Consider the following 26989-nt stretch of genomic DNA (forward strand, 5'->3'; position numbering starts at 1 on the left):
AACATTCTTCATTCGCCTACCGGTGAATATGTAGTTGTGTCAGACAGTCTAAGTTGTCTTTCAAGTCTTCAAAGAAAAAACATTAAACTTCCAAATCCTGTAGCGTGGTACGAAATTAAAGAGGCCATCCAGCAAATAGAACTGTTGGGTTCTCAGGTTCACTTTCTATGGGTACCATCTCATCGAGGTATATCCATCAATGAATCAGCTGATCAGGAGGCAAAATTGGCTTGCATCGATGGATCTCCAGGAGACTATCAATTCACAACCTTCGATATTGTGTATCCTGCACGACAAATGGTGTTGCAATCCTGGCAATATGCTTGGAATACTGGAAACAAAGGGCGCTTTTGCTTTACAATTTGTTCACGAGTTACTTTACAACCATGGTTCTTCTCGTCGGATATGAATAGAAGGCAGATTGTTATCCTGTCCAAACTGATCACGAACCATTCCAGGATTCCCGCTCATCTTGCTCGGAATAACATCATCACAAATGCAACCTGTACGTGTGGTGAAGGTTTAGCAGATCCAAACCACATTATTTTCCTATGCAGCCTGTATGAAACACATCGTAGACCACTTTGGAGAAGCTTAATTGACAAACGTATGGTTCCGGATTTAGAAATTATTCTGAAACACAAAGACTTTGGTTTATATAAAGTGATAGCCGATTTTATTGTAACATGTAACATAGATGTTTAATTTTTTTTTTTGTTTTAACAACACTTGGCCGGTTATGTAATTAGAGGTAAAGCCAATAAATAGTTAAGGAAAAAAAAAAAAAAAAAAAAAAAAAAGTTGGAAGTTTGAACTACGAGAGACATTTGTTTTGTTTTATCAAAATCAAATTAACAAAAATTCTGAAAAAAAATTATTTTGAACTTCAATAAGACCTATTTTTGCCTATACCAATTTTCCAGTTAAGTCCTCTGGTATAATCCAGAAATCGTGATTCTCAATTTCAAATTTCGGTATACACACACGTGTTCCTTTAATACCGTTAGTTTGAGTTACGTTCCGTTAGCCTGAGACGTGTGCCGCTGCCAATAAATTTATTGAAAAATTATGTAATTTTACACTGTAATAAAACCCTTTGTTTTATTCCAGTGTGAGATTTCCCCTCTTTTTTGACAGTTGTTCTGTGTTTTTCCATCATCTGTTTTTGTTGCGTGATCTCGGAAGAGCTAACAGAAGTTATTTCCGAATTTTAATTCAATTTTCTGTAGTTAAAAAGTCGGACCCTAATCGAAGATAAATAAAAATGCTCTCCCGAGCGTGTCACTTGGCGGCCAGGAACGCTATAGGCAGGAATTTAAGCGTAAAACCGGTTTGTTTGAACCAATTTTCTCTAGCCGCAGAATTCTGTTTCATAACCACAATTGTTTACATTTTTCAGGAGTTCGCGGTGTCTTTAGCTGTTACCGCAAACAGGAATTATCACATCGCCTCGTGCGTTAACCGGCCGCAATTGGGAAGACAGATTTCGAACCATGTCCCCGTTGGACGAATTCAGAATAAGTTCATCAATCCTCTTGCGGCCTCTGTTCTGGTGCGTAACATCAGTACCAATGAACCAGAGACCAGCTTGCTGGAAACGATTCCTGAGCCGCCACCTATTCCAGCAGCACCTGAAGTGGCAGATCTAGTGGCTAGTGCTGAGCCGACCTTTGCATCTTTGGGTCTTGGAGGATGGAGCCCTGTCGGAATTGTGCAAAACTGTATGGAATACCTACACATCGGATTGGATTTGCCCTGGTGGGGCTGTATTGCTATTGGAACGGTTTGCGTGCGGATGATTTTGTTCCCGTTGGTGATAGCAGCACAGCGAAATGCCGCAAAAATGAACAACAATATGCCTCAGATGCAACATCTACAGATGAAAATGACTGAAGCCCGGCAGGCCGGGAATGCAATTGATTCGGCTCGTTATGCCCAGGAAATGGTGGCCTTCATGAAGGAGAAAGACCTTAACCCACTGAAGAGTATGTTTGTACCTCTGGCTCAAGCCCCCATCTTTATTTCGTTTTTCATCGGTCTTCGACAAATGGCAAATACACCGGTGGAATCGCTACACACTGGAGGTTTGTTTTGGTTCACCGATCTAACGTTGTGCGACCAATTTTATGCCCTACCTATCATCACCAGTATAACTATGTTCCTTACCATTGAACTGGGAACTGATTCGGCCCGAATGTCTGCCCAAAACATGCAAACCGTTAAGTACGTACTGCGGGCAATGCCTCTGTTCATTTTCCCGTTCACCTTAAGCTTCCCGGGTGCCATTCTGTGCTACTGGGTGTGCAGCAACTTCTTCTCGCTGATGCAGGTTGGTTTCCTGCGGATTCCCGCCGTACGAGATTACTTTAAAATCGACAAACTGGTTGTACATAAACCGGAAACGCTACCCATCAAGAAAAAGAAGTTCACCGAAGGAATCAAGGATTGTAAGTATTCGACCCTCTAAACAAGGGCAACATGTTTCATCTAGTATAAGTTTGATGATTTTCTCATCTTCATGAGAGCTTTTAATTTCTTACTTCGCTCGACTTGACTTGAGTAGGGTCTATTGAGTCGCGTCCGATGAAAACTGTCTTGCGTTTTAGGCAAAAAAAAATCCATCAGGTGGACTTAAAACCCCTAAAGGTTCATTCGAAGTGACTTTCCTCCCCTTAACAACTACTAGAGCTAAACGAAACTAGTCAATCAAAGATTCTCATGTCACGCGAAGAGGAATAAACCCAACATGTTTTGCTACTTTAAACTGACATTTTACATCATTTTTAGTTTGATTTATTTATCCACTCTTCCAAATCATTCTAACAAAACTTACTCCCTTCAGCTTGGACGAATATGAAGATCAGCCGTGAGTTGGAAGAGCGGGCCCGAATCGACGAAATCAACTTCCAAAAAGCTGGACGAGGCCCGATGGTCAAGACCTACAAATTCGACCCAACGGCTCAGCGACCAACGCCGGCCGCTCCCGGTAGTACTATCAACGCCAAAAAGCGATAGATTTCTTTGTTCCAAATAAAAGCTGTTCTAAACAACCAACATTTATTACCTTGAAAATAAATCTATTAGTTTATTTTTTTAAATCGACACCACCGGTGATTTGATAGGTTTTCAACGTTTTCAGTTATTTCATTGGTACTGCAATGCACTGGTTAATGACTTCTATAAGGTGGGTGTTCTCGAGGGCTGCTGCTACCCTTTCCTTATCCGCGAGCTGCTTGTTGACTGCATGTTCCGATGCGTGTGTACCCGGGTTAATTTCCACCGAAACCTTGAAGCGAGGTGGGAGGGCACGTAGCAGCTTCACCCTTATCGAGAGTCCAATCAGCGTGGCCATGCTGCAGTGGGGGATCGTAGGGGTGAAGAGCACCTTGATGTCATTCTTTTCGTTGTCTACCGTTATGAGGCTCTGTTCAAGAACGTGCAGCTCCTCAAGGGTCAGAGGATGTTCCGGGTCGTTTATGTTGCGGATGATGTCTGTAAGAGATTTTTAAATTAAATACTTATATTGATTTCTTTTAATTTGATCTTGTAATGATGTTTTTAAGAGTTAAGTCTTTAGTGAGTCATTTTACCCACTAGAAGAAAAGTTCCTTTCTCAAAATTTAGAACATACACTCTCACGAAGCGACTAGTGTCTAGTTCAGATATTGCGTTGTGCTTACCGAAAATTTCCCGCTCATCGAAGAGATCCGGAACATCATCATTTTCGTCATCTTGGCTAACCTTGCGATCTTCGCACTTTTTGTATACATTGGGATTTATGTTTTCCAGCTCACTCATTTCAAAGTAATTTTAACGAAAACCGATATTTATATAATTTATGGTAAGTGCGGTTCAAATATATGTTTTTATTGTTATTTTATATTCTTGCTTATTGCGCGGTTTAAATTAATTTTCAAATCTGTGAGATTTGCTTTTGAAGCTGTGTCTTACTTCGTTTTACAAGTAATCGCACCGAATATCTTTATTTGTGTGGTGCTATATTTCCTCAAAACACTTACGAATGATCGGTGAATTAGAGAAATTTTATAAAATCAACTTCAACCTCCACTTTGTATGTTTTTTTCTCTCTTATCATTGCTTTTTGTCAGCATGCTTGCAACAACAACAAGCGCAGAGTAATTTTGATTTAGTTGCAGTGGTACCGATTGCTGGCGTACACTTTAAAAAAATAAACCAAGATTTTCTGCTCTCGTTAACTCACAATCGTGAAGCTCGAATTTTGCGATTATCCAATTTTGTTGCGAGTTTCCTCTGCTCGATATGAACTTTTTAGATTAAAGTCTCTCTAATCAAACAATCAATCTGCTCGAAAAAGTTGCATAAAATCAGGCGTTATGGATACCTACAACATTTAAATACAGATTTTGTCGCAACCAAGTTTTTCGAAAAAAAAAACTGTCACTGAATTTGATATTAAATAGAGAACGGTTCTTTGAACTTCTGTTTGACCACAAATATTATACCTATAGGTAATAAAGATTAAAATTTACTCGAGAGTATCATTGCTAGCTTACGTCTACAATTTTTTGATTATTGAAAATGGTTTAGAGTACAGACTATTTTTTCAGTAGGAGTTATTTATATTAAAAAAATATTTGACATTACAACAGGAATAGATTTCGCAAATTGCAAATCCGATTTTGAGTCACACACAAATGACTCCGTGGTATTAGTAGGTAGTTCCCGAAAAAAGCCCATGTGGTAAAAGGCTCGTTGCGCCTGCAGATATGCAACACAAAGTAAGAAATCAAAACTCAAACCGAAAGCCTCATGATGACGAAGCTATTCGATCAATCACCTTTTAAAATAAAAAAATATCAATCCAAACGTTTATTTTCAATAATCAACAGGTGAGCGTAGAAGAAGTTGTTAAAGTCTGCATTTTAAACCTCCCTTCGATTAAATAATTTGTCAACTGCATAATTTATTATTATAAAATGGAATAAAAAAAATCAAACTCACAAGTTTTTAAGCAACTTTTCCGAATGAATTTGTATCTAGAGGTCGAATAGCTATTTGGTCGAAAACTACAGTTTTTTGCTTCATTTACCAGTTCAAATGTTCGCTTGAAAGATTGTTAAGAAATAAATGTAAACTACATACACCTATTCTATTTTATTCTATTTATTTATAGAGGATTTTAACCAGCTTGGTCACTCTTCCTCTTTAACTACATACATCATTATTGTACACTATTATTTTCTCAAAATTATGTTTTTAAAACCTTGAGCAACTTGTGTTATAAATAAAAATTAACATTGGAAAACGGGTTAAAAATCGAAAACATATTCCTACCTACCTATTTAAAAACAAATTAACTGTTCCTTGTTGTAAGACGAATCATCGCATCAATCTAGGACAAGAGAAACAGTGTTGAAATCTTTCGTAAAAGGGTAAAATTTTAATTTAATTATTGGTGGCATTTCGGTGAAGAATTAAATTCTTATAGGAAGAATGTCAATGAAAGTAATGAAATTATAAACGGATAGATTAGAACCGGATGCGTAAAAGATGATAACGATGAGCCTAGAGTGTGTTAAGAGAAAATTTCATTAATCAACGGAGATGATCTATTTAATAAATTCCTGGCAAAAAAATTAAATTATACTACCTACTTTAAGGCGTCCAGTTGATTGAGACTGTTAATAATGCTCAGACATTTTATTTAGAATGGGAAAGTTTTAACCGTTTAATATTTGGCTTTGGACTAGGAGCTGTTAAAATCAGTTCAGGCAACCAGTGTGGAAGGTTAAAATAGAAAGCTGGTAAGTTCGATGGCCGTACTTGACAGACTACAGATAGTTAATCAAGAAAACTTTGTTGATTCTTCTGCTCACCAAGGAAAGATACAGACATTCGAGCACCAATCATGTTGAGAGTTAATCAGGCATAACGGCAACCGGAAATGGATAAACTATCAACGAGAAAAGAAATTGCGAGAAATAAAGAAAAACAGGATACTATAAAAAGGAAAGCTCCTATCCTGATTTCACTATCATCCAGTTTTGTGATTACCGCCAAGCTAACAGTAGTGAGTTACATTTGTTTCCCCACGATGCATCCTTCCAAGATAAACGCTCTGGTAGTTGCAGCTGTTTTCTGCATTATAGTTTCGATTGGTGACGTGAATTGTGGCCCAGCCATGGGTAGGTTTAGGAATAGTGTATCCCAAATACAAAAAAAAATTTAAATTGAGTTTTTTTAATCTTAGATATCTTCGGTGGCTACGAGATGGCGTCGATCTGTATGACCAACTGTGCCCAGTGCAAGCGGATGTATGGGACCTTCTTCGATGGGCAGGTGTGTGCCGAATCGTGTCTCGAATTCAAGGGTAAAATCATACCGGACTGTGAGGACCTCGGCTCGATTGCTGCCTTCCTGAACCACGCGGAGATGAAAAAGTATGCTTGAAGTATGAGGGCTTAACTCTAGAATTATCAAAATATACTTAGGTTATAAATTTCAAATTAATCTGGTTAAAAAAAAAGAAATATGTTTACTAGAAATAAATAATCTACAAAAGATATGCATCTGGATAAAATTTATTAGTGAACGAGACAGGCCTGAACGAAGAAATCGTCAATCGTCAGTACAATGACTATATCCATACCTACTTCGTTCCAGAATATTGAAATAGGTATGTGGTCTCCATTTTTATCTCCTAACTAACTAAATGCTACATCGAAATAAAATTTAAAAAAAATGGCTCAGCCTCATCCAACACCCTCTTACCCGACTTCCCCTACACACCCAATCTTTTTTTGTACCTTTGCCCAATCATATAACTCCTACTACAATATCCCTTTTACCCTCGACGAACTGGAGTCATATCTTAGAAAAGTGAAGGGCCTATTCGCTGGCCCAGAGGAAATAGGATACTCTTAATTAAAAAAAAAACCTATCTCTTCTTGGTAAAAAATGTTTCCTCAACATCCTTAATCAGATTTGGTCGGAAGGTAAACTCCCCGCCAGCTGGAAGACTGAATTAGTAAAACCTATACCTAAACCGAAGCTAAGGGCCCTACGAGTCACGAGTCATTTTACTCGAGTAAGCCATTATGGTATCACAGTAGTCGAGTCGAGTCGAATTTCAGTCGAGTAGCTCGACTTAGTCGACTGCTTGAAGGTTCGTGACTCAGCTGTTTCACTCGACACTACGACATTTCGCTCGACTCGACAGTGAGTGGAGTCGAGTCGAGTAACTCGACTCGTCTTATGTAATAGGGCCCTAAATCTACACCTGATCGTCCAATCAACCTTCTTGATTGCTCCAGGAAAATCCTGGAAAGGATGGTAAACCGACGTCTGCAAGCCATCCTGGAAAAACGAAAACTTCTAGACTCCAGACAGTTTGCTTTTCGGACCGAGAGGTCTATTGACGACTACTTTGAACAACTAGAATCTATCCTGTCAACCAACTTAAAGCAACACCAACACGTCGAATGGCTCTCGCTCGACCTGTCGGAAGCTTTCGACAGGGTCGATAGATCAGCTATAGAATAACCCAACTGGTTAAATGGAACATGGGTGATAGATTTTGCTTTAAAAGTTCAACTTTCATTTTTCGTTAAATATTTATTAAAGCTTTTAATGTTTCACATTCTTTTATTATAATGCATTATATCTATTGTCCTGATGCTTGACATCTTTTCTGAGTTACTAGTTTATTAATATCAGGTTGAAGTTGAAGTTTCTTTGTAACTGACATTGGAGATAAATTCTTATCAGATAATCTCGAACGATGAGGAGTTTTTGTAGCTTTCATTATGAAAAAAAAAAACTGCTCACATAGTTAGGTACTTGCAAACATAGCAAGAATTCTGGCAACAAATTTCCGTAGCTCAACGTAGCGTTCGGGCAAATAGCAGTACAATTTTGGTACAGCCACTTCAATGTATTTCGCTTTTAATAATGAATTGCCCTGCAGCTCTATCAAATCTAGTTGCAAATTATCAGCAGCATTTTCAGGAGCAAACGAAAATGGAGATACCAACAACGAAAATTCTTGCTCGTATGAATTAAAGTCACGAAAACGGCTTTTGAATGCATCTAGTAACGATTCTAGGAGAAGTACGTATTTACCAAATGATGCAGCCTCGTTTGATCTTTTCATTTCTTGACACTTAGAGAAGTGCACGAGGTTTTCTTTGAAAATTTGGTTGATCCATAACCGTTACTTCGCTTGAAAGTGTTTTACATCATCACAAGCAGCTATGATATTTTTTTCATATCCTTGAAGTTTTAAGTTCAAATCTTGTAGGTGGACAGTGAGATCAACGGCAAATGCCAAATCCTGAACCCAGTCGTCTGCTTGAAAATGTTAAACAGGTTCACTTTTCAATTCCAAAAATAATATTATTTCCTCTCGTAGCAGGAAAGCCAGCGTATTTATGTCTTCCAAAAATGTCGAAAATTGGCGATGCTTCAAGCCACGGGAACGGATAAAATTTATAGTATCTGAAATTGGTTTTAGCACATGTTGGAACTTTAATTGCATTAAGTTAAAAACGTTACATCTAACTTTAGTTTTTTGCAATAATATTTTACATAAAAATCAGTGGTGTTTATTTGTGACAATTTAAGACGGGCCGCATTAACTAAGGCCGCGAGCCGCATGCGGCCCGCAAACCCCCAGTTTGAAATGCCTGATCATAACTTTGCCGTTTGTATATACATAATGAAACTTTTTGATACTGTCAAAATTTGGTCAATATCAACTTGACGTATTTCTTTCAATTTTGCATTTAAAACCCGATTTAATACACTTGACAGTGGATTGTAGCCTTTCTTTCAGCCTGTAAATTATATTTGGGTACATATAAAACAAAATGAATTATGAATTATGATAAATGAATTTCATACGCAATAAATCCAAAATGAATTTAGAATTAAAGATTCAAAGTTTTTATTAGGATAAAAGTATTTTTATATAATCATAATTTTCATATAAATAACCTTATTTGCAACTAGTTGGAGATTTTTGAATGACTAGATTCTGGAATATCATGTATGATTCCGTTTCTATGACATTATAATCTAACTCAATTTACTCCTTTTGGAGTTACAGCATATGATATTTTCAAAATGGAAGGGGTATAAAAATTAAGAATACAATTTGAAAAAAGATGCCTGACCATGTATTTCAAATAATTCAACCTCTCAAGTAGAGGAATCAAATACATAGATAAAATCATTGGAACAAAATTTCAATTGCTAGAGTAAAATACGATACCAAAATGCAGAAAATCGGTAGAATAAATTTTGAAAATTAAAAGTATTGAAAATTTTGAGAGCGTAGTATTTTTAATTTTGTTATTTTGAGATTTTTATCCTGTTTTGTTGATTTTGTCTATTTTGTTAATTTTGTTAATTTGGTCATTTTTTCAATTTTGTCACTTTTTCAAATTTGAAAATTTTGTCAATTTGGTCAGTTTTGTTAATTTTGTCAATTTTGTCAATTTTGCCAGTTTTATCAAATTAGTCAATTTTGTCAATCTTGTCAATTTTGTCAATTTTGTCAATTTTGTCAATTTGGTCAATTTTGTCAGCTTTGTCAATTAAGTGTATTTTGTCGATTTTGTCATTGTCAATTTGGCCAATTTTCTCAATTTTGTCAATTTTCTTCGATTTTGTAAATTTTGTCAATTTGTCAATCTTGTCAATTTTGTCAATTTGGTCAATTGGGTCAATTTTGTAAATTTCGCCAGTCAATTTTGTCAATCTTTTCAATTTTGTCAATTTTGTAAATATAGTGAATTTTGTCAATTTTGTCTTTGTCAATTTTGTGAATTTTGACAATTTGGTCAATTTGGTCAATTTTGTCAATTTTGTCGATTTTTGTCAGTTTTATCAATCTTGTCAATTTTGTCAATTGAGTGAATTTTGTTGATTTTGTCATCGTTAATTTGGTAATTTTTTTTTCAATTTTGTCAGTTTTATCAATCTTGTCAATTTTGTCAATTCAGTGAATTTTGTCGATTTTGTCATCGTCAATTTTGTCAATTCTGCCATTTTTCTCGATTTTGTCAAATTTATAAATATTATCAATTTTTATGATTTTTTCAGCTAAGTTAATTTTGTCAAATAATGCTAAAGCCAAGTTTGTCAATTTCGTCAATTTGGTCAATTTGGTCAATTTAATCAATTTTGTCGATTTTTGTCAGTTTTATCAATCTTGTCAATTTTGTCAATTTAGTGAATTTTTTCGATTTTGTCATCGTAAATTTAATCATTTTTATCAATTTTCTCAATTTTGTCAGTTTTATCAATCTTGTCAATTTTGTCAATTTAGTGAATTTTGTCATCTCTTTTGTCAATTTTGTTAATTTTGTCAATTTTGTCAATTTTGTCAATTTTGTCGATTTTGTCAATTTTGTCAATTTTTTCAAGTTTGTTAATTTTATCAGTTTTATCAATATTGTCAATTCAGTGAATTTTAATCCAGTTTTTCATCGTCAATTTGGTCAATTCTGCCAATTTTCTCGATTTTGTCAATTTTATAAATTTTGTCAATTTTATGATTTATTCAATCAAGTGAATTTTGTCAAATCAATGAATTATGTCAAATTTGTCAATTTCGTCAAATTGGTCTATTTAGTCAATTTTTTTTTCTGTTTCTTCAACTTTGTCAATAATGATTATTAGCTTTTTAGCTTTATATGCATGTTCCAAAAAAAATCCCAAATGCTTTAAACTCTACTATGGAGGGTTTGGTGGCGCTACTGTTTGGTTGTCATCTTCCATTGGCTTCAGCAAGTGAAAGTTCAGATTGACCTCCAAGCCGTCATCGTTTTTCTCTAGACACCAACCCCAACAACAACAACGCAACGTTAGATCTGAAGAGAGGAAGAGAAAAGGGAACAAAAAAACAAGCTCGAGAGCTTAAAGCTCGAGAGGATTCAGTAGCATTTGTCTTATTAGATTTAATTTGCTTTCACGGGCGAAATACTCTCCTGTCGTTGCTGCTTAAGAAAAAGCTTCGTAAGCACGAACGGCACGTGAGAAGATGAGAGGATGTGCATACATCGTCCGCGTACCCGTGTTGTTTTCCCCTTCTCAGAGCAATCTGTTCCTGAATATAATGTTGGGCGAAGTTACTATCGCTTTCGTACCATGCAGTGTGGGCATGACGTACTCACCAACGACCTCACAAATTTCGGGGTCGTACCCCTTGATGAAAACCATTTTTATGTTCTATAATTCGGAGCTTCGGTTCCGAAATTTTTGAAATGATTCGGTTTCAAACTGAACCATTAAAATGAAAAAAGACAATCATTAGCTGGGAAAATTAGAACTGTCGTCTTCCTCCTACACGGTTTCTGTCACGATGACATCAAACCTGAGTGGGAGTGAAGCCTGTCTGTTCTCCCTTCCACACATCGACAGGTCCATACTTTTAGATAGCAAGCGCGTATCTATGACGTCACGTATAATTTGACGTCATATATACGATAATCTTGATTTTAGTGATTGCTGGTTGTGGCTAGCAAGGCCAATTGACACGTTTTTTGGAGTGAAGATTTGATGATAATTACTATGAAAATTTATTTTTCAAACTATTTTGTTTTTTTTTCTTTCTTTTATACATTGAAGAGGGAAAAAAATCAAATTTTTTAAGACAAAAATCATTTTTATTGTACTGCCCAGTTTCGCAAAAACGTAGTGACAAAGTTTACAAAAATTCACACCAATACATACAAATACACTGACATCGTCTGAACTCGTCGAGCTGATTCGATAGGTACCTATAAAGGTATATCTAAGACCCATAATTAATGATCTCCCAAATCGACCGATAACTATACCTTTCTGAAAGAAAGGCAAAAACCTGAACACCCTTCATTGTGAAGGTGTGAGTGTGTAAAATGTTGCTTCTATTTTGATTTTGAATTCACTCTTCAGTTGTCAAAATGACGGCCAAGGAAGAAGAGCAACGTATCAAAATTTTGTTACTCGCACGCAAAGCTGGCAAAATCGCTAAAAGTTGCCAAATCAACCGTTACAAATGTAATTAAAGTGTTTGGGGAACGTTTGTCGACAGCCAGGAAGTCTGGATCGGGGGGAAATCGAAAACCGGAAGCCGCTGAGACGACAAAGAGAGTTGCCGATAGTTTCAAGCGAAACCCTAAGCTCTCTCTCCGATTACCGCAAATAAGCTGGGTGTATCGTCTACAACCGTGCATCGAGCCAAAAAACGAGCCGGACTATCGACTTTAAAGAAGGTAGTGACTCCAAATTGCGATAAACAAAATACGACGGCCAAAGCGCGATCCCGGAGGCTGTACACGACGATGCTGACGAAGTTTGACTGCTTGGTAATGGACGACGAAACCTACGTCAAAGCCGACTACAAGGAGCTTCCGGGACAGGAGTTTTATACGGCAAAAGGAATGGGTAAGGTAGCAGATATTTTCAAGCCCATGAAACTGTCAAAGTTCGCAAAGAAATATCTGGTTTGGCAAGCCATCTGTACCTGTGGCTTGAAAAGCAACATTTTCATAGCATCCGGGACTGTCAACCAAGAAATTTACGTGAAAGAGTGTTTGAATAAACGTCTGCTGCCTTTCCTGAAGAAACACGGTTGTTCCGTACTGTTTTGGCCGGATTTGGCATCTTGCCATTACGGTGAAAAGGCCATGGAGTGGTACGCCGCCAACAACGTGCAGGTGGTTTCCAAGGACAAGAACCCTCCCAACACGCCAGAGCTCCGCCCAATTGAGAAATACTGGGCTATTGTCAAGCGGAACCTAAACTGAAAAAAACTGCTAAGGACGAGAAGCAGTTCAAGGCAAACTGGCTTTCTGCGGCGAAGAAGCTGGACAAGGTGGCTGTACAAAATCTGATGGCAGGGGTTAAGCGTAAGGCCCGGCAATTCGGATTTAGAAAAGCGGAAGCCTAACTGAATATTTTTCCTGAATTTTATACTAATTAAACTTGAAAAATAAATTCAATTTGATTTTTGAAATAAACGATTTCACCGATTTACACGCGTTTTCCCTTGACCAAATTTTGACCGTATCACCCTTTATACATTTTTATAAACAAAGAGGAACGTATTTCTCAAATTACGGTTTAACATGAGTTTTTGTGAAAAAATAAACTATGCGAGCTTTTAAAATGATAGAAAAATTGTAGCCGTGTGACAGTTTTTCGTAGAAGTAGCATCGGTATGCGTTCTGATTCTGCGCATAAGTGTCACACGGAGCGTTTTTGGCTCTAATTTGATGTTTTTTTGTAGGAAATGTATTTTTTTGCAGAAAACTTTGTAAAATGATTAAATTGAACTGTTCACTATGAAAAAACTGTCGGTGAAATTTTAGTTTGAGAGAAAAATTGGAGATATAGCTGAAATTTTAATCGCGTTTTTCTCGTTTGGACGATTCTTCACATGGGATAATTTCGCTTGGAACGGCAGTGTAGGATGGTAAAAAAAAACTTGATAAGTAATATGCTAATAATGCTGTAACTGCCATGTTTTTTCCGTTGCCGTGGATCGACCCATGCGTTACCTAGAGTTACATGAAGCAGCGAGAGCATGAAAGTTCGGCCCCAAAGCATGCTGTGTATTGAAGCGTGATTCAGACACGTGACTGTCTCCAAAGCAGGAAAACCATGGAATGGGAGAAACATCTAAAACAACCCACCTTATCATCGCCTGAATGTCTGAACAACTACAAACGAAACTTGTTTACCAACTTGTTTTCTTGAAGCTTTGGTTGGGTTCCAAATTCATTTACATACCTATTTACCTATTTCTCTTCCCATGGAGCTGCATCGAGCGAGGCGCACAAGCATTTTATACGCATTGAGTTTGCCTCGTCACCAATCATCGGGCGAGAGGCTTATCAAAACAACACCAGAATTCGATGTGTTTGGTCGTCTTAGTCGTCGTCGTTTCGATTCGGGGAATCAAATTTGTGTAATTTGATAAGCAGTTAATTATATAACCCGTTCCCAGCAGCGGCATTTGTCCACACTCGAAATAACAACAATGGAAACCTTGGCCGTGGCCCTCGAACCGTACAAGGACACCGTCGGACTGACGGCGGCCTCAATTACGGTGCTTCAGTTCTTCAGCGGATTCCTGGTGATCAATGACATCCGGAAGAAGGGCACCACCGAGGGCTTTCCGGTGGGCCCATTCCTGGGGGGTGCCGTTTTTTCCATCCTCAACATTCAGTTCGGTCAAATGCTCCGAGACGATGCCATGATTAAGGTCAACTTCATCGGACTGGCGCTGAATGTGATCTATGTGTGTGCTTTCTATCTGTATACGGTTGGGGGCTCGGCCAAGGGGAAAGTGTGGGCCCAGACGGGTTTGGCGGGGGCGGTGACGGTCGGAATTTTGTCCTACGTCCAGTACGAGGACCCCAAACTGGTCGAGTTCCGGTTTGGCATCATTTTGACGGTCATCCTGCTGCTACTGGTTGGAATGCCGCTGTTGGGGTTGGTAAGTTGTCCATCTATAAAATAAAATCACACGTTCGAGGCCCGGACCGGAAGTTGGAAATAAACTGATTATTTGTTTTCGTTTCAGGGACAAGTTATTACTACTCAATGTACGGCAGGACTGCCGTTTCCAATAATCGTGTCTGGTGCGATTGTCTCTCTGTCGTGGCTGTTGTATGGCGTTATTTTGCGAAGCGATTTTTTGGTGGTAAGTATCATGTTTTTTTTAATAATATCAAAGCGTGTTTAAAAAATTGTTTATTGGTAAAACAAATTGTATGGTAATTTGAATTCTCATGATTTTAAAACGGACAGAAAATATGTAGTTTCTGGAGTTAAAAAAATCAGAACAAATCATTCAATTTTTATTATTGTTAGAAATTCTAAAGTAATTAAATTTCGACAATATTGGAAATCTCAATATTGGACCAAATATTTGAAGAAATGAAGATCGTTACACAATAACTAAATAACAGTTTACAGTTCAAAACTCAAATGTTGTTCGTCTGTCTGTCTGTTCCCTATAGACTCAAAAACTACTGAACCGATCAATGTGAAATTTCGTATGTAAGAGTTTTTAGGTCGGGGATGGTTTCTAAAACACTTTCAAATCGCTCCGACTTAAAGAAGGGGGGCTCCCATACAAAATTTATAAAAATATGTCGCAATTCGAACAATTTTCGGAAACTACTGAATCGATACACATGAAATTTCTTGTGTAGTTGTTTTCAAGACCGGGAACGGTTTTTATAATACTTTCAAACCTCTCTAAATCTAAAAAGAGGGGGCTCCCATACAAAATTATCTAAAATTTAACACAATTTGAAAATTTTTCAATAGTACTCAACCGATTGACGTCAAAGTTTGTGTGTAGCCGTTTTTAAGACCGAGAATGGATTTTATAACACTTTACAACCTCTCAGAATCCCAAAAAGGGCTCCCATACAAAATTACCAAAAATTTTACACAATTCGAACAATTTTCGGAAACTACTAAACCGACCAAAGTGAAATTTAGCGTGTAACCGTTTCGAAGGCCGGGAATAGTTTCTATTATACTTTAAAACCACTCAAAATTAAGGGAGGGGGAGGGGTGGTTTTCATACAAAACTCATAAAAATATCCACAATCCGAACAATTTTCGGAAACTACTGAACCGATCCACGTGAAATTTTTGTGTAGCAGTTTTCAAGACCAGAAATGGTTTCTATAATACTTTCAAACGCTTCCAAATCCAGAAAAGGAAGGCTCCCATACAAAATTAACCAATACTGACAAAATTTGAACTATCCTCGAAGCATTTTTGTTAAAAATTAACAAACGTAAGCGTTTTGACATAATGAGATGATTTATTCAATCGACAAATAAGTTTTAACAGAATTTTATGATATATTGTATTGGTAGACGCTTCCCATTTTCACAAATTAAGACTCTCATATTCAATAATTGTAACATACATATCATTATCAAAACCAATGTCTTAGTATTGTCATTTAATTTGGCACAGTTTTTGATTTTTTACAAATTTGCCTGTATTTAAATACTCCTCCCGGATCAAAAGGGCGATTTTTTGTTATTTAAAGGGTTTCTTTATTGAACTGAAGATCCCTCCTCTTTTTTTTCTCAAGGGCAGCTCCTTCAACCTACAAACCTTCAAATTACGTCGGGACTCAAGATAATCTAGAAGCTTAGATGCTATGAAAAATAGTTCGCTTTTGAATAATGTTGAAATTTAATTTAAAAGGATGCTTATTTCGATGTTATTACCAACATTTTTATTTTTCTATGGAAGATTAGCAAAGCACATCGAGTCAGCTAATAACTAATAAAATTCAAATTTGAAAACGGCTATCGGAAAAAAGAAATTCTTTCTAACCCTTTAGACTTAAAGCAGGATTTTAAAAACGGGTATAGCAATTGTTGATGCAGCCAAATTATCTTATTTTGATTCTAATTACAAAGCTGCTAAAAGTTATCACTCATCAAAATTATAAAAAAAAATTTTAGTTTATTTCAAAACAATTTTGCCAATTTCTACCAAACATTTTTCATTGAGTGCAAGATGATGTTTGTGATTAATTGAATTCAAATCTTTCAAAAAAAAACGCAGTTTCCGAAGAACGTTTTTTCATAAAAAAAATCTTGTCGAAGTTTATTTGCATATTTTCTAAAAAAAAAATACGTATGAATTATAAGTCAAAATAATATTTACTTCAAACTTTTTCTTCCAACTCCTGTACAACTTTTTTGAATAATTAAAATTTTATGGTATTCGTGAAAAAATAAAGGTTATGGTTCAGTATTCTAGGCGATTCAAATTCAATTCAATTCAATTCAAAGACTGATCCTAAAACCGATAGATTTCAATAATTTTTCTTTAAAAAAAATTCCATCAATGGAATTTTATAAAAGCTTTTGTTTATTATAATACACAACATGATTTTAGTTGTCAATTTGGATTCGGCAATAGAAATTAAAATAATGATACCTTAACGAAGCCTATTTTTGATATTACTGAGTAATCCGCGCACTGATACCGACTCAATTCGTTATTTGTTTCCAGTTCAGTTCAAATTTTACCACCTTGAAAACTGATTTGATATCAATTCATGCTATCATTTTGATCTCACTTTTCTGCTCTGAAAAAACAAATGAAACGTTAATGATGCCTTATTTAGCTGTCATAGAAAACTCAACGCCTAAGAGTGCTACCGTTTTACTATCAACATTTTATTTTGGTGTTGGTTTGCCATCGTATTTCAGCATTTTACTACTTAAATGAAACCTAAATTTGCAATCGCCATAAAATATAACGCCTAATAATGCTATCATTTTGGCATCGATAGCTGATTTTGATTACAAGTTGCTATCGATTTATGCATCAAAGTCTGTTCGGGTTTGTTTCTCAGATATTTCGATTCATAAAGTTTTTTTTAAACAATTCTATGCATTAGACTTAAAGGGTTAAAATGTAGAAGTTGGAAGAATTTGTTTTTCTTTGTACGACATTTTCATCCTTTGTAATGAATTGGAACAAAGTTCAATTTTCATTAAATTTTATTACGAAAAATTCAAAATTTCTAAAATTGAATTTTATAAATTCAAAACCTAAACTGTTTCCAAAATTTAAAATAAAAACTAGCTTTTCACAATTTATCTTTGAATTCTTTGTTATTTCAAATACAAATATTAAAATTAGGAATTGCAGATTATGAAAGTTAAAGTTTAACTTAACAGCAACTTCAGTAGTCTAATGCTTATGATTTCACAATTAAAAATCGTCCAATATTCTATGTTTCAATTTTATAATTGATTGAAAGTGAGAAAGAATTACATTTCAATTTTTAAAATTTGAATTTCTAATTTTCAATAGCATAGCATTATGAAAATTCAAATTTAGAATTAAGATTAAAGAAATTAGAATTCAGATTTAAGAATATTGATTTTAGAATTTAGAATTCAGAATTTAAAATTTTGAATTTCCCTTTTCTGATCCCTGATAATCACAAACATTTTTTCATTTTATTACCGTTCAATATTTTTATAGAAGTTTTTTTGTTCTGCGTAATTATTTTCCTACGAAAAAAGTTGTAGGATTACAGAAGGTCAAAAGTGGCTCCAAAGAGTAGCTTATCATTCATATCCAATTTCCAATGGTACCTAACCATTTTCTTCCCTGCAGATGCAACAATCCTTGGCACTCGCCATTTGTTTGGTCCAGCTTTCACTGTTTGCCATTTACCCGAGTCAGCCGCCCAAGCGAAGCACCAAGCCAACCAAGAAAACTAACTAAAGCTTCGAATAATTATAAGGCAACAGATAAGCGCAGCTTGGATTCGCCAACAATTGACAATAAAATTTACTAAAAAAAAGTACTAACTTCTTCATCCAGTAATATTTAACTAACTCTCTAGCGTTAAATAAGAAAAAGTTAAACTATAAATTTTGGCATAGAAAGTTTTATCTTTAAAAAAACATCCGCAGTTTGTTCGGAGAGTTGTTACATTTTAAATGTAGTTTTAAGCTATTTACATTGGCAAACTTTCCGATAGTGCAATAAAGCAGTTCAGCTGCCAAATGACAATAACTTGTTGAACATACCTATTGATAATAACTATGAAATAAATATGCAGGTAAATTGGGGGAATTCTAACAGTTGGGGAAATAAAGTCTGATCCTGTCAGTGTACGATTAAGTATAAAGTCGAAATAGATCTGTTCTTGACATTATCTTTAAAAATGTGCTTCTGTTATGAGTGATGACATCCATGGTTTCTACTTATCAACTTTTTCCGCCTAATTTTATTTTTGCCTTATGACAATATACTACAAATGATGTGATTTTTTATCTACATAGGTATAAAAAAAATTCACCTCATTCTAAGGTTCCACAAATTCAACAGCTGGTTTTGGTCGATTCGAGGATGCTAATTCCACTATCTGTTATTCTGTTCAAGTTTTTCCATCAGCTTAAGTTTTTGAGATTGAATTTTAACACAAATAGAAAGTTACTGCTAGAAATACATTTAAAAATTGTATGTGGCAAAAGTAAGATAACTAAATTGAAGGGTTAGGAGCAATGATTAACTTTCTTGATATCTGCAAATAATTTTGACCTTTAAAAAAAAGTTACAGAAGTGAAATCCATACTGATGTTATGAAATCGCTTTGGTACATCTTTCTACCTGAAAATAATCACATTTTCGTAGGTGATGGAAAGAATTAAAGAAACATAAGCTATCAAAGAACGAAAGAACATAAGCCGTAAATATCATGAATTTTTCGAAAAAGATACAACGGCTCACCGGCAGGACTTGAACCTGCAATCTCCACTTCAGTACAACGGCGCGTTATCCAATTTCACCACGGTGAACGTGATGAAACCGGCGAACACGAGCAATCGAGCTCTGCCGATCAACTGCTGGACCTTCTATCGAAACACCATGTATATCCCGCATGTGATCTTTCCCGCTATTGATCTCTCTTGTTTCTCTAACCCCACCCCCTTAGCCCCCCCCCCCATTAGGGTCTATCAAAAGCTTGCGAGGTATTCTACTTTACACCATAAAATTCTACTTGCACCACAAAAATTTTTGTGAATCAACAAACACACAAAAAGGGGTTTAAGAAAATATCTCCATTCCATACTTGTAAATATTTCTGAACAAAATCTGGAGCGGAGTTATTACTTTCAATAACCTTCCTTATTTGATTATTTCAAAAGATAGATTTGGATCGGCATAAAGTGTTTTTTAAGAAAAAGATTTTAAATTCAATCGGTCAGAATAGAAAAAAACTGTTTACTTGTTTATAAAATTTTTGCTAACTAAAAGATAAGGAAACAAAATATTTACGTAGAAATATCGTTATTTTTGTATACTAGATGACGGGTTTCGCTTTTCAATTTGGCAAAAATGGAGTTTTAATTCGACGATTCGTATTAAAAGATGGTATTATTATTATTTCATGCTAGATGTTTCTCATAAGTTTTTGAAAATTTTCAAACAAATTGGTATTATCATTATCAAATTATGAAGTTTGTTAGATCATTTATTAAATCCAGATCAACAGTCAAAGACATGACAAATATCTCTTTTCAAATGTTTATAATTAATGAATTGATTACTAACAAATCATTTCCGAAATATCAGTGCTCCAAAAAAAACAAAAGATTAACAATTAAATCCATCTACTCTGATAATGGACTTGGATTTATGCCTAAGAGACTTGTAACATATCTTTAAGTTTCCGAAAAACATGAAAGAAGTGTAGGCTAGTGGTGAGAATTTTGAATTCATTACTCAAATGATGTTTTCTTTTTTGTACGGGATTTTCATCCTGTGGGATGATTCATCCCTACGTATTTCTCAAATGAGCGAAATTTAATTTTTTCAAGTGTACGTAAACTAAACAAAGAAGTGATGAAAATATGCTCGGACGGCATCCCTAATCAGCATTTTGACAGCTCCAGATTAACATTTTAAAAGGGCACAAATAGATTTTTTATTATTAATAGAGTCAAATGTGTGCAACAGAATTGCGATAGATTTCTTATGGTTTTTCCATCATTTATTTGTGCACGTGAACTTCAATCAAAAATTTAAACCAATGAAAAATCAAAGCTGAAAAAGTTTCACAGAAAAGATTATCAAGGACTGGGGGAGGAAGACTGAATAAAAAAGAAAAAAATCTTTAAAACGTCAAATTTCTCTCATCAATCTACCGACCAGTGCGAAGGTTCAAAATTTTACTTTCTTATTTAGTGATTTTTAATAAAACTTGTTTGATGCTGAGAAGCACTTGTTTTGCATAAAACAATGATTTGAATTGGTTTTGTTCTGACAAATTCTTGCATTATCAGGCGTATTGAGTCGCTCAAATTTCGTGAAAGTTTTGAAGCTGATAAATAAAAATGGTTTGATTAATGGTTGTGCTAAAAATATAGCTAAATCTAAATTTAGCACCTAAACAACTGAGTTACATGGAACGCTACACGAAACTGATCAACTTAAGTTAAAATTTGAACGATTACAAATCTTTTCAACAATTGCTGGCTTTTTGTCGAACAGTAAAAAAACGATACAGAAAACGATACAGCAAATTTCAGTCTTCCTCCCCCAGATCAAGGAGAATTCAAAATTTCAGCACATTTACCTTAAGTTAACACGAAAATTGAGCATCATGTAATTTGTTATTAGCTAGAAGGAAAAATTATGTACCCGCCATGGAATGTAACGAATTTAAATAAAAATTCATCTCAGGTTCTGAATGGCATGTGTGTTATTTTTATGATTCTATCATAACAAAACAAATGATAATCCAAAACACAAAAAAACATTTTACATACATTACGTTGGATTTTCGTAGAATTACTGTATCTCAGGCTATCCAAACTTTAGAAAACTCAAATTTTGTGATATAATAGTGGGATGGTTGATCTATTATCCGCATAAAATTTGATCAAAAATATTATCAGAGTAAAAGTTATGGAAGTTCAATGTCGAAGTGACAGTGCGCCTGCTTCCAATTTCTATACAATTATGAACGGTACTGTATAACTAGGAATAATTACATAATAACTAATCATTTTTGAATTTCTATTTTGTATTACTTTATCTATATTTTATTTTCGTCTCTTAGATAATTTTTTTAAAATTTTGATTAAGCTTCCGTTAATTTTGATTTGCCATTTTGTGTGACATATTGTAGGTAACGGATCGTTGTTTAAAACTCGAACTGAAGACGGAGATAAAATAAATTTTATGAAATTCGATTTAGAGGAACTAAAAGGCGCAAATGTTTGATTAAGAATATGTAGTTTGTTTGTTTACTCGTTAAGTGATGGGGAAAATTCTCAATGCAAAAGTTTAAAATCTGTGCTAGCAGATTTTATCGTGAATATCGTAATTCAATGTATTTTTTGTTATTTATGAAGTCCTAATAAGTTAGTCATTTATTACAAATGCTTTTCCTTAACGTTTTTGAGTCTAATAACATTCCCTTTTCATCCTTTCTTTTTTCAAAACTTTGCACAAAATCGATAGTAACATTACAATCACATGTTTAAGGGTTTAAATAACGTTTTAAGAATTGTAAGAATTTGCGCTGTTAATAATTTATATATTCAAAAAGTACTCATTTTACTTTCGCCTTTTCGATATGCTACGCCACACTTTTTGCGATTGTCAATTGAAAATGATCAAAGCTCCGAAAAAAATCACAGTGTAATACTGCCATTTCTGTCGCCAGATAGCGCTATTCGTGTCTCCCGTTTTCTCGTTAAGTGGTGTATATCGGTTCAAGCAAGGCTGCAAAAAATCCAATCATTTAAGAAAAAATCGCTCAAATTTGAATCATGTGTAGTAGCCCGGTCGGATTCAATCAACACATTTTGATCACTTCAAAAACTTCATCATGCTTACCATCTAGCAACTCGCTCACAGAAAAAATAAAAATCAAAACAAAACAGATCACCTGATTGACTGGTGAGCGGATTTTTTTCCCTGTGATTGGTGAGCTGATTTGAATCCTAGTGAGCTTGATTTTATTTTGAAAAAAAATCATGACCAAACCGTGATCAGAATTTCAAAACGGTCATCGGCTGCTTGATTTTCAATCATGGATCTTAAATCGTGTATTTGAAATCCCCGTGGTTTCTGAGGTAGCATGATGAAGATGCAGCATGAGGAAACTCGTATCGAACATTGTCTTGATAGTTTTGCGTCGAACAAATCCTTCTTAGGCAATGTTTTTTTCTTTTTAATGCAAGTATCAATCAATTCGATTTATTTGTAAGTGTTTTTTTTTCGCTGATTTCAACTGAGATTCAATAAAAATTTAAGAAAATCAACTGTTTTTTTAGTTTAAAAATAAATTTATTAGGCTCATCACTTTAAACAAAGAATTTTGGGCCGATGGTCAGCAGAATTTCTATTCTATTTTTTAAACTTAAGGTTGTATTTTTTAGGATTAAAGAAGTGGAAAGGTTTGGATTTGTTTTTGAGCTTCTTGTTATGCGAGACAGTGGCTGAGTTGCACTGGCTCGCATAGTTGAAGATGGGTTTTTTTTTAAATTTTAACTCGGATCACTATTCGTTTCCATTGCTTTTCATTGCAAAAATATCACAAGCCTTTTGTCTCGAGAGGTCCAAAAAAATCAACCGTTCTCGATCAAGGCTGAGAAATAACTGAGAATTTACTGTTGATTTCAAAAATAAAAAACATGAGAAAAAAATTCAAATTAATGCCAAAAACCATTATTTTTTATTTTGTTTATTAAAAGAGTATTTAATTCATCATAGGCCCATGCGAAGGACTCGTTCAAGGGAGCGGGGAAAGGGGGAGGGAGAAGTTAGATCTTCTTAATTAAAATTGAGCTTGGAAAAATAACAATACTAAAAATGCGCAATAAATAAGGACAAACTTTGAAATTGAATAATCATTTTGAAAAATTAAATTCGGATAACATGAAATTCGGAAGAGTTCATTAGATTTAACAAAAGAAAAAAAAATAAATACAAGAGGAAAAAATCTGGGATTTGTGCCATTCTGGGAAATGTTCAATTCTGGAGAAAAAAATTCTGGGAAATGTTTCATTCCGAGAAAAAAAAATTCTAGTAAACGGTGCATTCTAGAAATCTTTTTTCTTCTGGAAAATTGTTCATTCAGGGGTTTGATTTCGGGTATTTGTCATTCTGGGCAAAAGTTTTCGGGTAAATGCGATACAATCACATCAATCACTTAAACAGGGTTGCTAGCGATTTTTCGTTTTGAAATTCCAAAGTTTTTCCCGGTTTATCCCAGGTTTTTTCCCGGTTATAAATGATGATTTTCCCGATATTTTTTATACTCGTTTTTGATTTAAAATCATGGCGAATTAAAAAAATCAATATAAAAGGCTTCAAATTTCTAATAATTGTATCCCAAAACTTGTTAACCGATTAGAAATCATGGCAAACACTTCGGCGTCTTGTAACACGTAGTCTTTTCGTTTCAAATTTACAGGTTTTCATGATTTTTTTAAAACAAATCTAACGAACTGGGCATCTATTCGTTGGTTTGCTCCACAATTTCAACAATTTTGCAAAAAAAGGCCGGTTAAATTGACCTTGAAACTATGATGTAGTACTTTTCAGCCAATATAAATTTTCTAGAATTTCTATAGAGTTTTAGAAAAAAAAAGTATAATTTATATAGAAATATGTTAACAATACATCGAAACATACTATAAAATCAACTTGAATGGGGATTACAAAACTTAAAATCATCATTTTGCCGGAAAATATTTAGTTATTTTCTAAATCCAGTTATATTTTTTTGTACAAATCCAAAGAAATGCTTTTGAAAAAAAATGTTTTTTTTTAAACAAAACAATGAATAACTATAGTAACAGTTATTTGAACTAAAGATTCGTGAAAATATAGAAACCGTGTATAAAACAGGGCTGAGGTTTAATTGTTTGAGTTTAAGATATTATTTTTTATCAGGGTTAAGACCTTAGATTTCGGAAACTATAAGCAACAGAATGAATTAAAAACTTAACACTTGCGATGTAATGTTTCCTTCCACAACAACAACATTGAAATTTCCGACGAATTTCTGATAAAAAAAGAGGTGTAACTCTGCTTAAAATTAATTTTACGTCGAAACTGAAACTGGTACAGCCTAACCTGGATGTGCGAGAAACCTCTATAGTGAGAGAAAACAACAAGTCTCAAGATTTGCAAAACACAAAACCTCTTCAAGTGAGAGTGTAATACCTCCATAAGCTCGTCCTCCATAAGAGTCGTTTTCCTGACTAGACCAATGAAGTTAGAGAAAATAACACTTTTGTACCATATTGAAACTTACTCAGAAAACTTCGAACTGATGCATCAACTGGTGTCAGGCGGATTTTTATCAAATACAGTTGAATTTCTAGATCACTTTTAATCATTTGTATGTTGCTAACCCTCTATAAAAGAGAACCTGGTTAAGTTGGAACCCTCTTTAAAAAAGGAAAAAAGTTCAGTTTTGTGTTTAGTTTTGTCTTTAATAGTTTCATTATTAAATCAATATCATTTGAGTTATGCTTGTAAGTGTAGCACACTTGCGGAGAGCGAAAAAATGAGATAACTCGTATTTCTCCGCAATTAGTTAAAAAAAATGATAACATTAACGCTTATTTTACTAATGAACGAAAATAAGCGATTATGAGATAAATCTAGTGAACCTGTATATAAGAGAAGTGACATCTGAAACACAAAATTCCAATCGAGCAAAAGAACTGTCAAAATGGATTCCAATCGATCCGAGCACTTTTTCGCAGAGCTTTTACCTTTCTTATTGAAAACTCAACCAAGGAAGGTATTGTGATTGTTGTTATAGTTCAAACAGATAATTTTTAGCTGATCATATGAATTTATGATTAGGTGCAATTTTTGTCAATGCTTTGGTGAATCGTGTTTCTAGTTTGAAAACTAACTGATTATTAACGAAATTCAAGTCATGCATACCGTTTATCGCGATCCTTCGGGCATCGAGTTCAATGTTGTTTTGTTGGATTGAAGGAGCGTTCACTTTAGAGCTTGAACATTGAGCCAGAAAACAGTGCTGGGGATTTTTTTGTCCAAGATTTCGGCGATGTTGCCACATATTTTATTTTAAGAGGGATCAGATGTCGCTTCTCTTATATGAAGGTTCACTAGATAAATCTATATCGAGACACTCAAAAAAAATCTTAAATTTTGAAATAATTCTAAAAATATTTTTGAAACTTCGTGAAATAAATTAAAAAATGTCAATTTTCCCGGTGAGATGCCGAAATTCCCGGTTTTTTCCCGGTTTCCCGGTGACGTGATGAAATTCCAAAGTTTTTCCCGGTTTTCCCGGTTTTCCCGGTTCGCTAGCAACCCTGCTTAAAATATATGTATCCTATCTGTAAACATTTCCTATGCCGAATGAAGAGCTTTGAAAAATGGTGGCTTATGATCCCCTAAACCTTTCTTTAAACCAGTCTGATATCAGGGAAATAATTTACTTAAAAGTTTGAAAAACATTGCTTAGTGATACGTTAGAAATGAAAAAAAAACATACCATTTATCTTTTCCATTTTATCCTTTATAATGAAGAAGATATGGAGCAAAGAAAAAAAAATTGTCCCATGATTACCCACGCTCTTCTTCTTATTATAGACTATTTAGACTCAGCGTGATTTAGCAGAAATTCTTTTAAATTTAATGCTATTTGAAAGATTTTTAGCTCCTTTAGATATTGAAATCAGAAACAGTTAAAAAACTTTTTTAAATTTACAAAGATTGAAAATTAACGTTAGGCTCCTAAAAACTAAATCCGACACAACATTCAAAAGTATTTGTTGAAGCTTAGCAGGAACTCATTAACCACTTGTATACGAGAGGAGTTTATATTCGCCCATCTATATTGACAACATATGTGGTAACTACAAATGCCGACGATAACTCTTTGCAATCAATACGTAACCTGTTCTGGACTTAATATCGCCCTAATGGCATAAGCATCAGCATCAAAACTATATAAAATGAACTGACATTCAAACATGTATGAACCATATGATGCTTCTTTTATTATTTCTTCTAAAGAAAAAATCAAGGCATGCGACGGAAGCCCATTTGAAATTGTTGATCAAAAATCCAGCTGATTTGATTTTTTTTTCAATCACGCTCACCAGGATTTTTTTTTGAATCCAAATCAAGCTCGAAAAAATTCTGCTCACTGACCATCACGACCAGTTGTGATGATGTGTGAGCATGAGCAAACTTGCTTTGATCGATTTTGGTGCTCGCTTCTATTTCTTTTGGAGGGATTTGATTTCCTTGCTACTATGATTTTGAATACCTGTGAGCGAGTGCAAGAAAATGATCACAAGGATTCAAATCAAGATTTGCAGCCTTGGTTCAAGTATATCTGGATTAAGTATCCAGTTTAGGATTCTTGTTTTCCAATCGAATCATCATAAAAAATAGAAATAAAAAGCTGTGTTGTAAATCGTTGTTTGAATTTGGT

The 26989-nt window shown here is 34.7% G+C and overlaps 4 protein-coding genes across 4 annotated transcripts; 3 read left to right on the plus strand and 1 right to left on the minus strand.

Annotated features, from left to right (window-relative positions):
- Positions 1-1150: 1150 nt before the first annotated feature.
- On the plus strand, positions 1151-3102 carry LOC129754325 (mitochondrial inner membrane protein OXA1L). Its single transcript, XM_055750307.1, has 3 exons — positions 1151-1330; positions 1400-2447; positions 2843-3102. Exons 1-3 carry the CDS (start codon positions 1265-1267, stop codon positions 3013-3015), a joined length of 1287 nt encoding a protein of 428 aa, XP_055606282.1. The 5' UTR covers positions 1151-1264; the 3' UTR covers positions 3016-3102.
- On the minus strand, positions 3017-4107 carry LOC129754326 (MIP18 family protein galla-2). The gene is made up of 2 exons (XM_055750308.1): positions 3681-4107; positions 3017-3492 (listed from the first exon to the last, which is right to left on the minus strand). The coding sequence occupies exons 1-2, from the start codon at positions 3796-3798 to the stop codon at positions 3140-3142; spliced, it is 471 nt and encodes a 156-aa protein (XP_055606283.1). The 5' UTR covers positions 3799-4107; the 3' UTR covers positions 3017-3139.
- Positions 4108-6009: 1902 nt separating this feature from the next.
- On the plus strand, positions 6010-6438 carry LOC129757644 (eclosion hormone-like). Its single transcript, XM_055754918.1, has 2 exons — positions 6010-6167; positions 6233-6438. Exons 1-2 carry the CDS (start codon positions 6077-6079, stop codon positions 6430-6432), a joined length of 291 nt encoding a protein of 96 aa, XP_055610893.1. The 5' UTR covers positions 6010-6076; the 3' UTR covers positions 6433-6438.
- A 7262-nt stretch (positions 6439-13700) lies between these two features.
- LOC129755066 (sugar transporter SWEET1-like) lies at positions 13701-18649 on the plus strand. Its single transcript, XM_055751394.1, has 3 exons — positions 13701-14470; positions 14558-14677; positions 18151-18649. Exons 1-3 carry the CDS (start codon positions 14012-14014, stop codon positions 18259-18261), a joined length of 690 nt encoding a protein of 229 aa, XP_055607369.1. The 5' UTR covers positions 13701-14011; the 3' UTR covers positions 18262-18649.
- Positions 18650-26989: the final 8340 nt, after the last annotated feature.

The sequence above is a fragment of the Uranotaenia lowii genome, chromosome 3, assembly GCF_029784155.1.
Source record: "Uranotaenia lowii strain MFRU-FL chromosome 3, ASM2978415v1, whole genome shotgun sequence".
Taxonomy (NCBI): Eukaryota; Metazoa; Arthropoda; class Insecta; order Diptera; family Culicidae; genus Uranotaenia; species Uranotaenia lowii.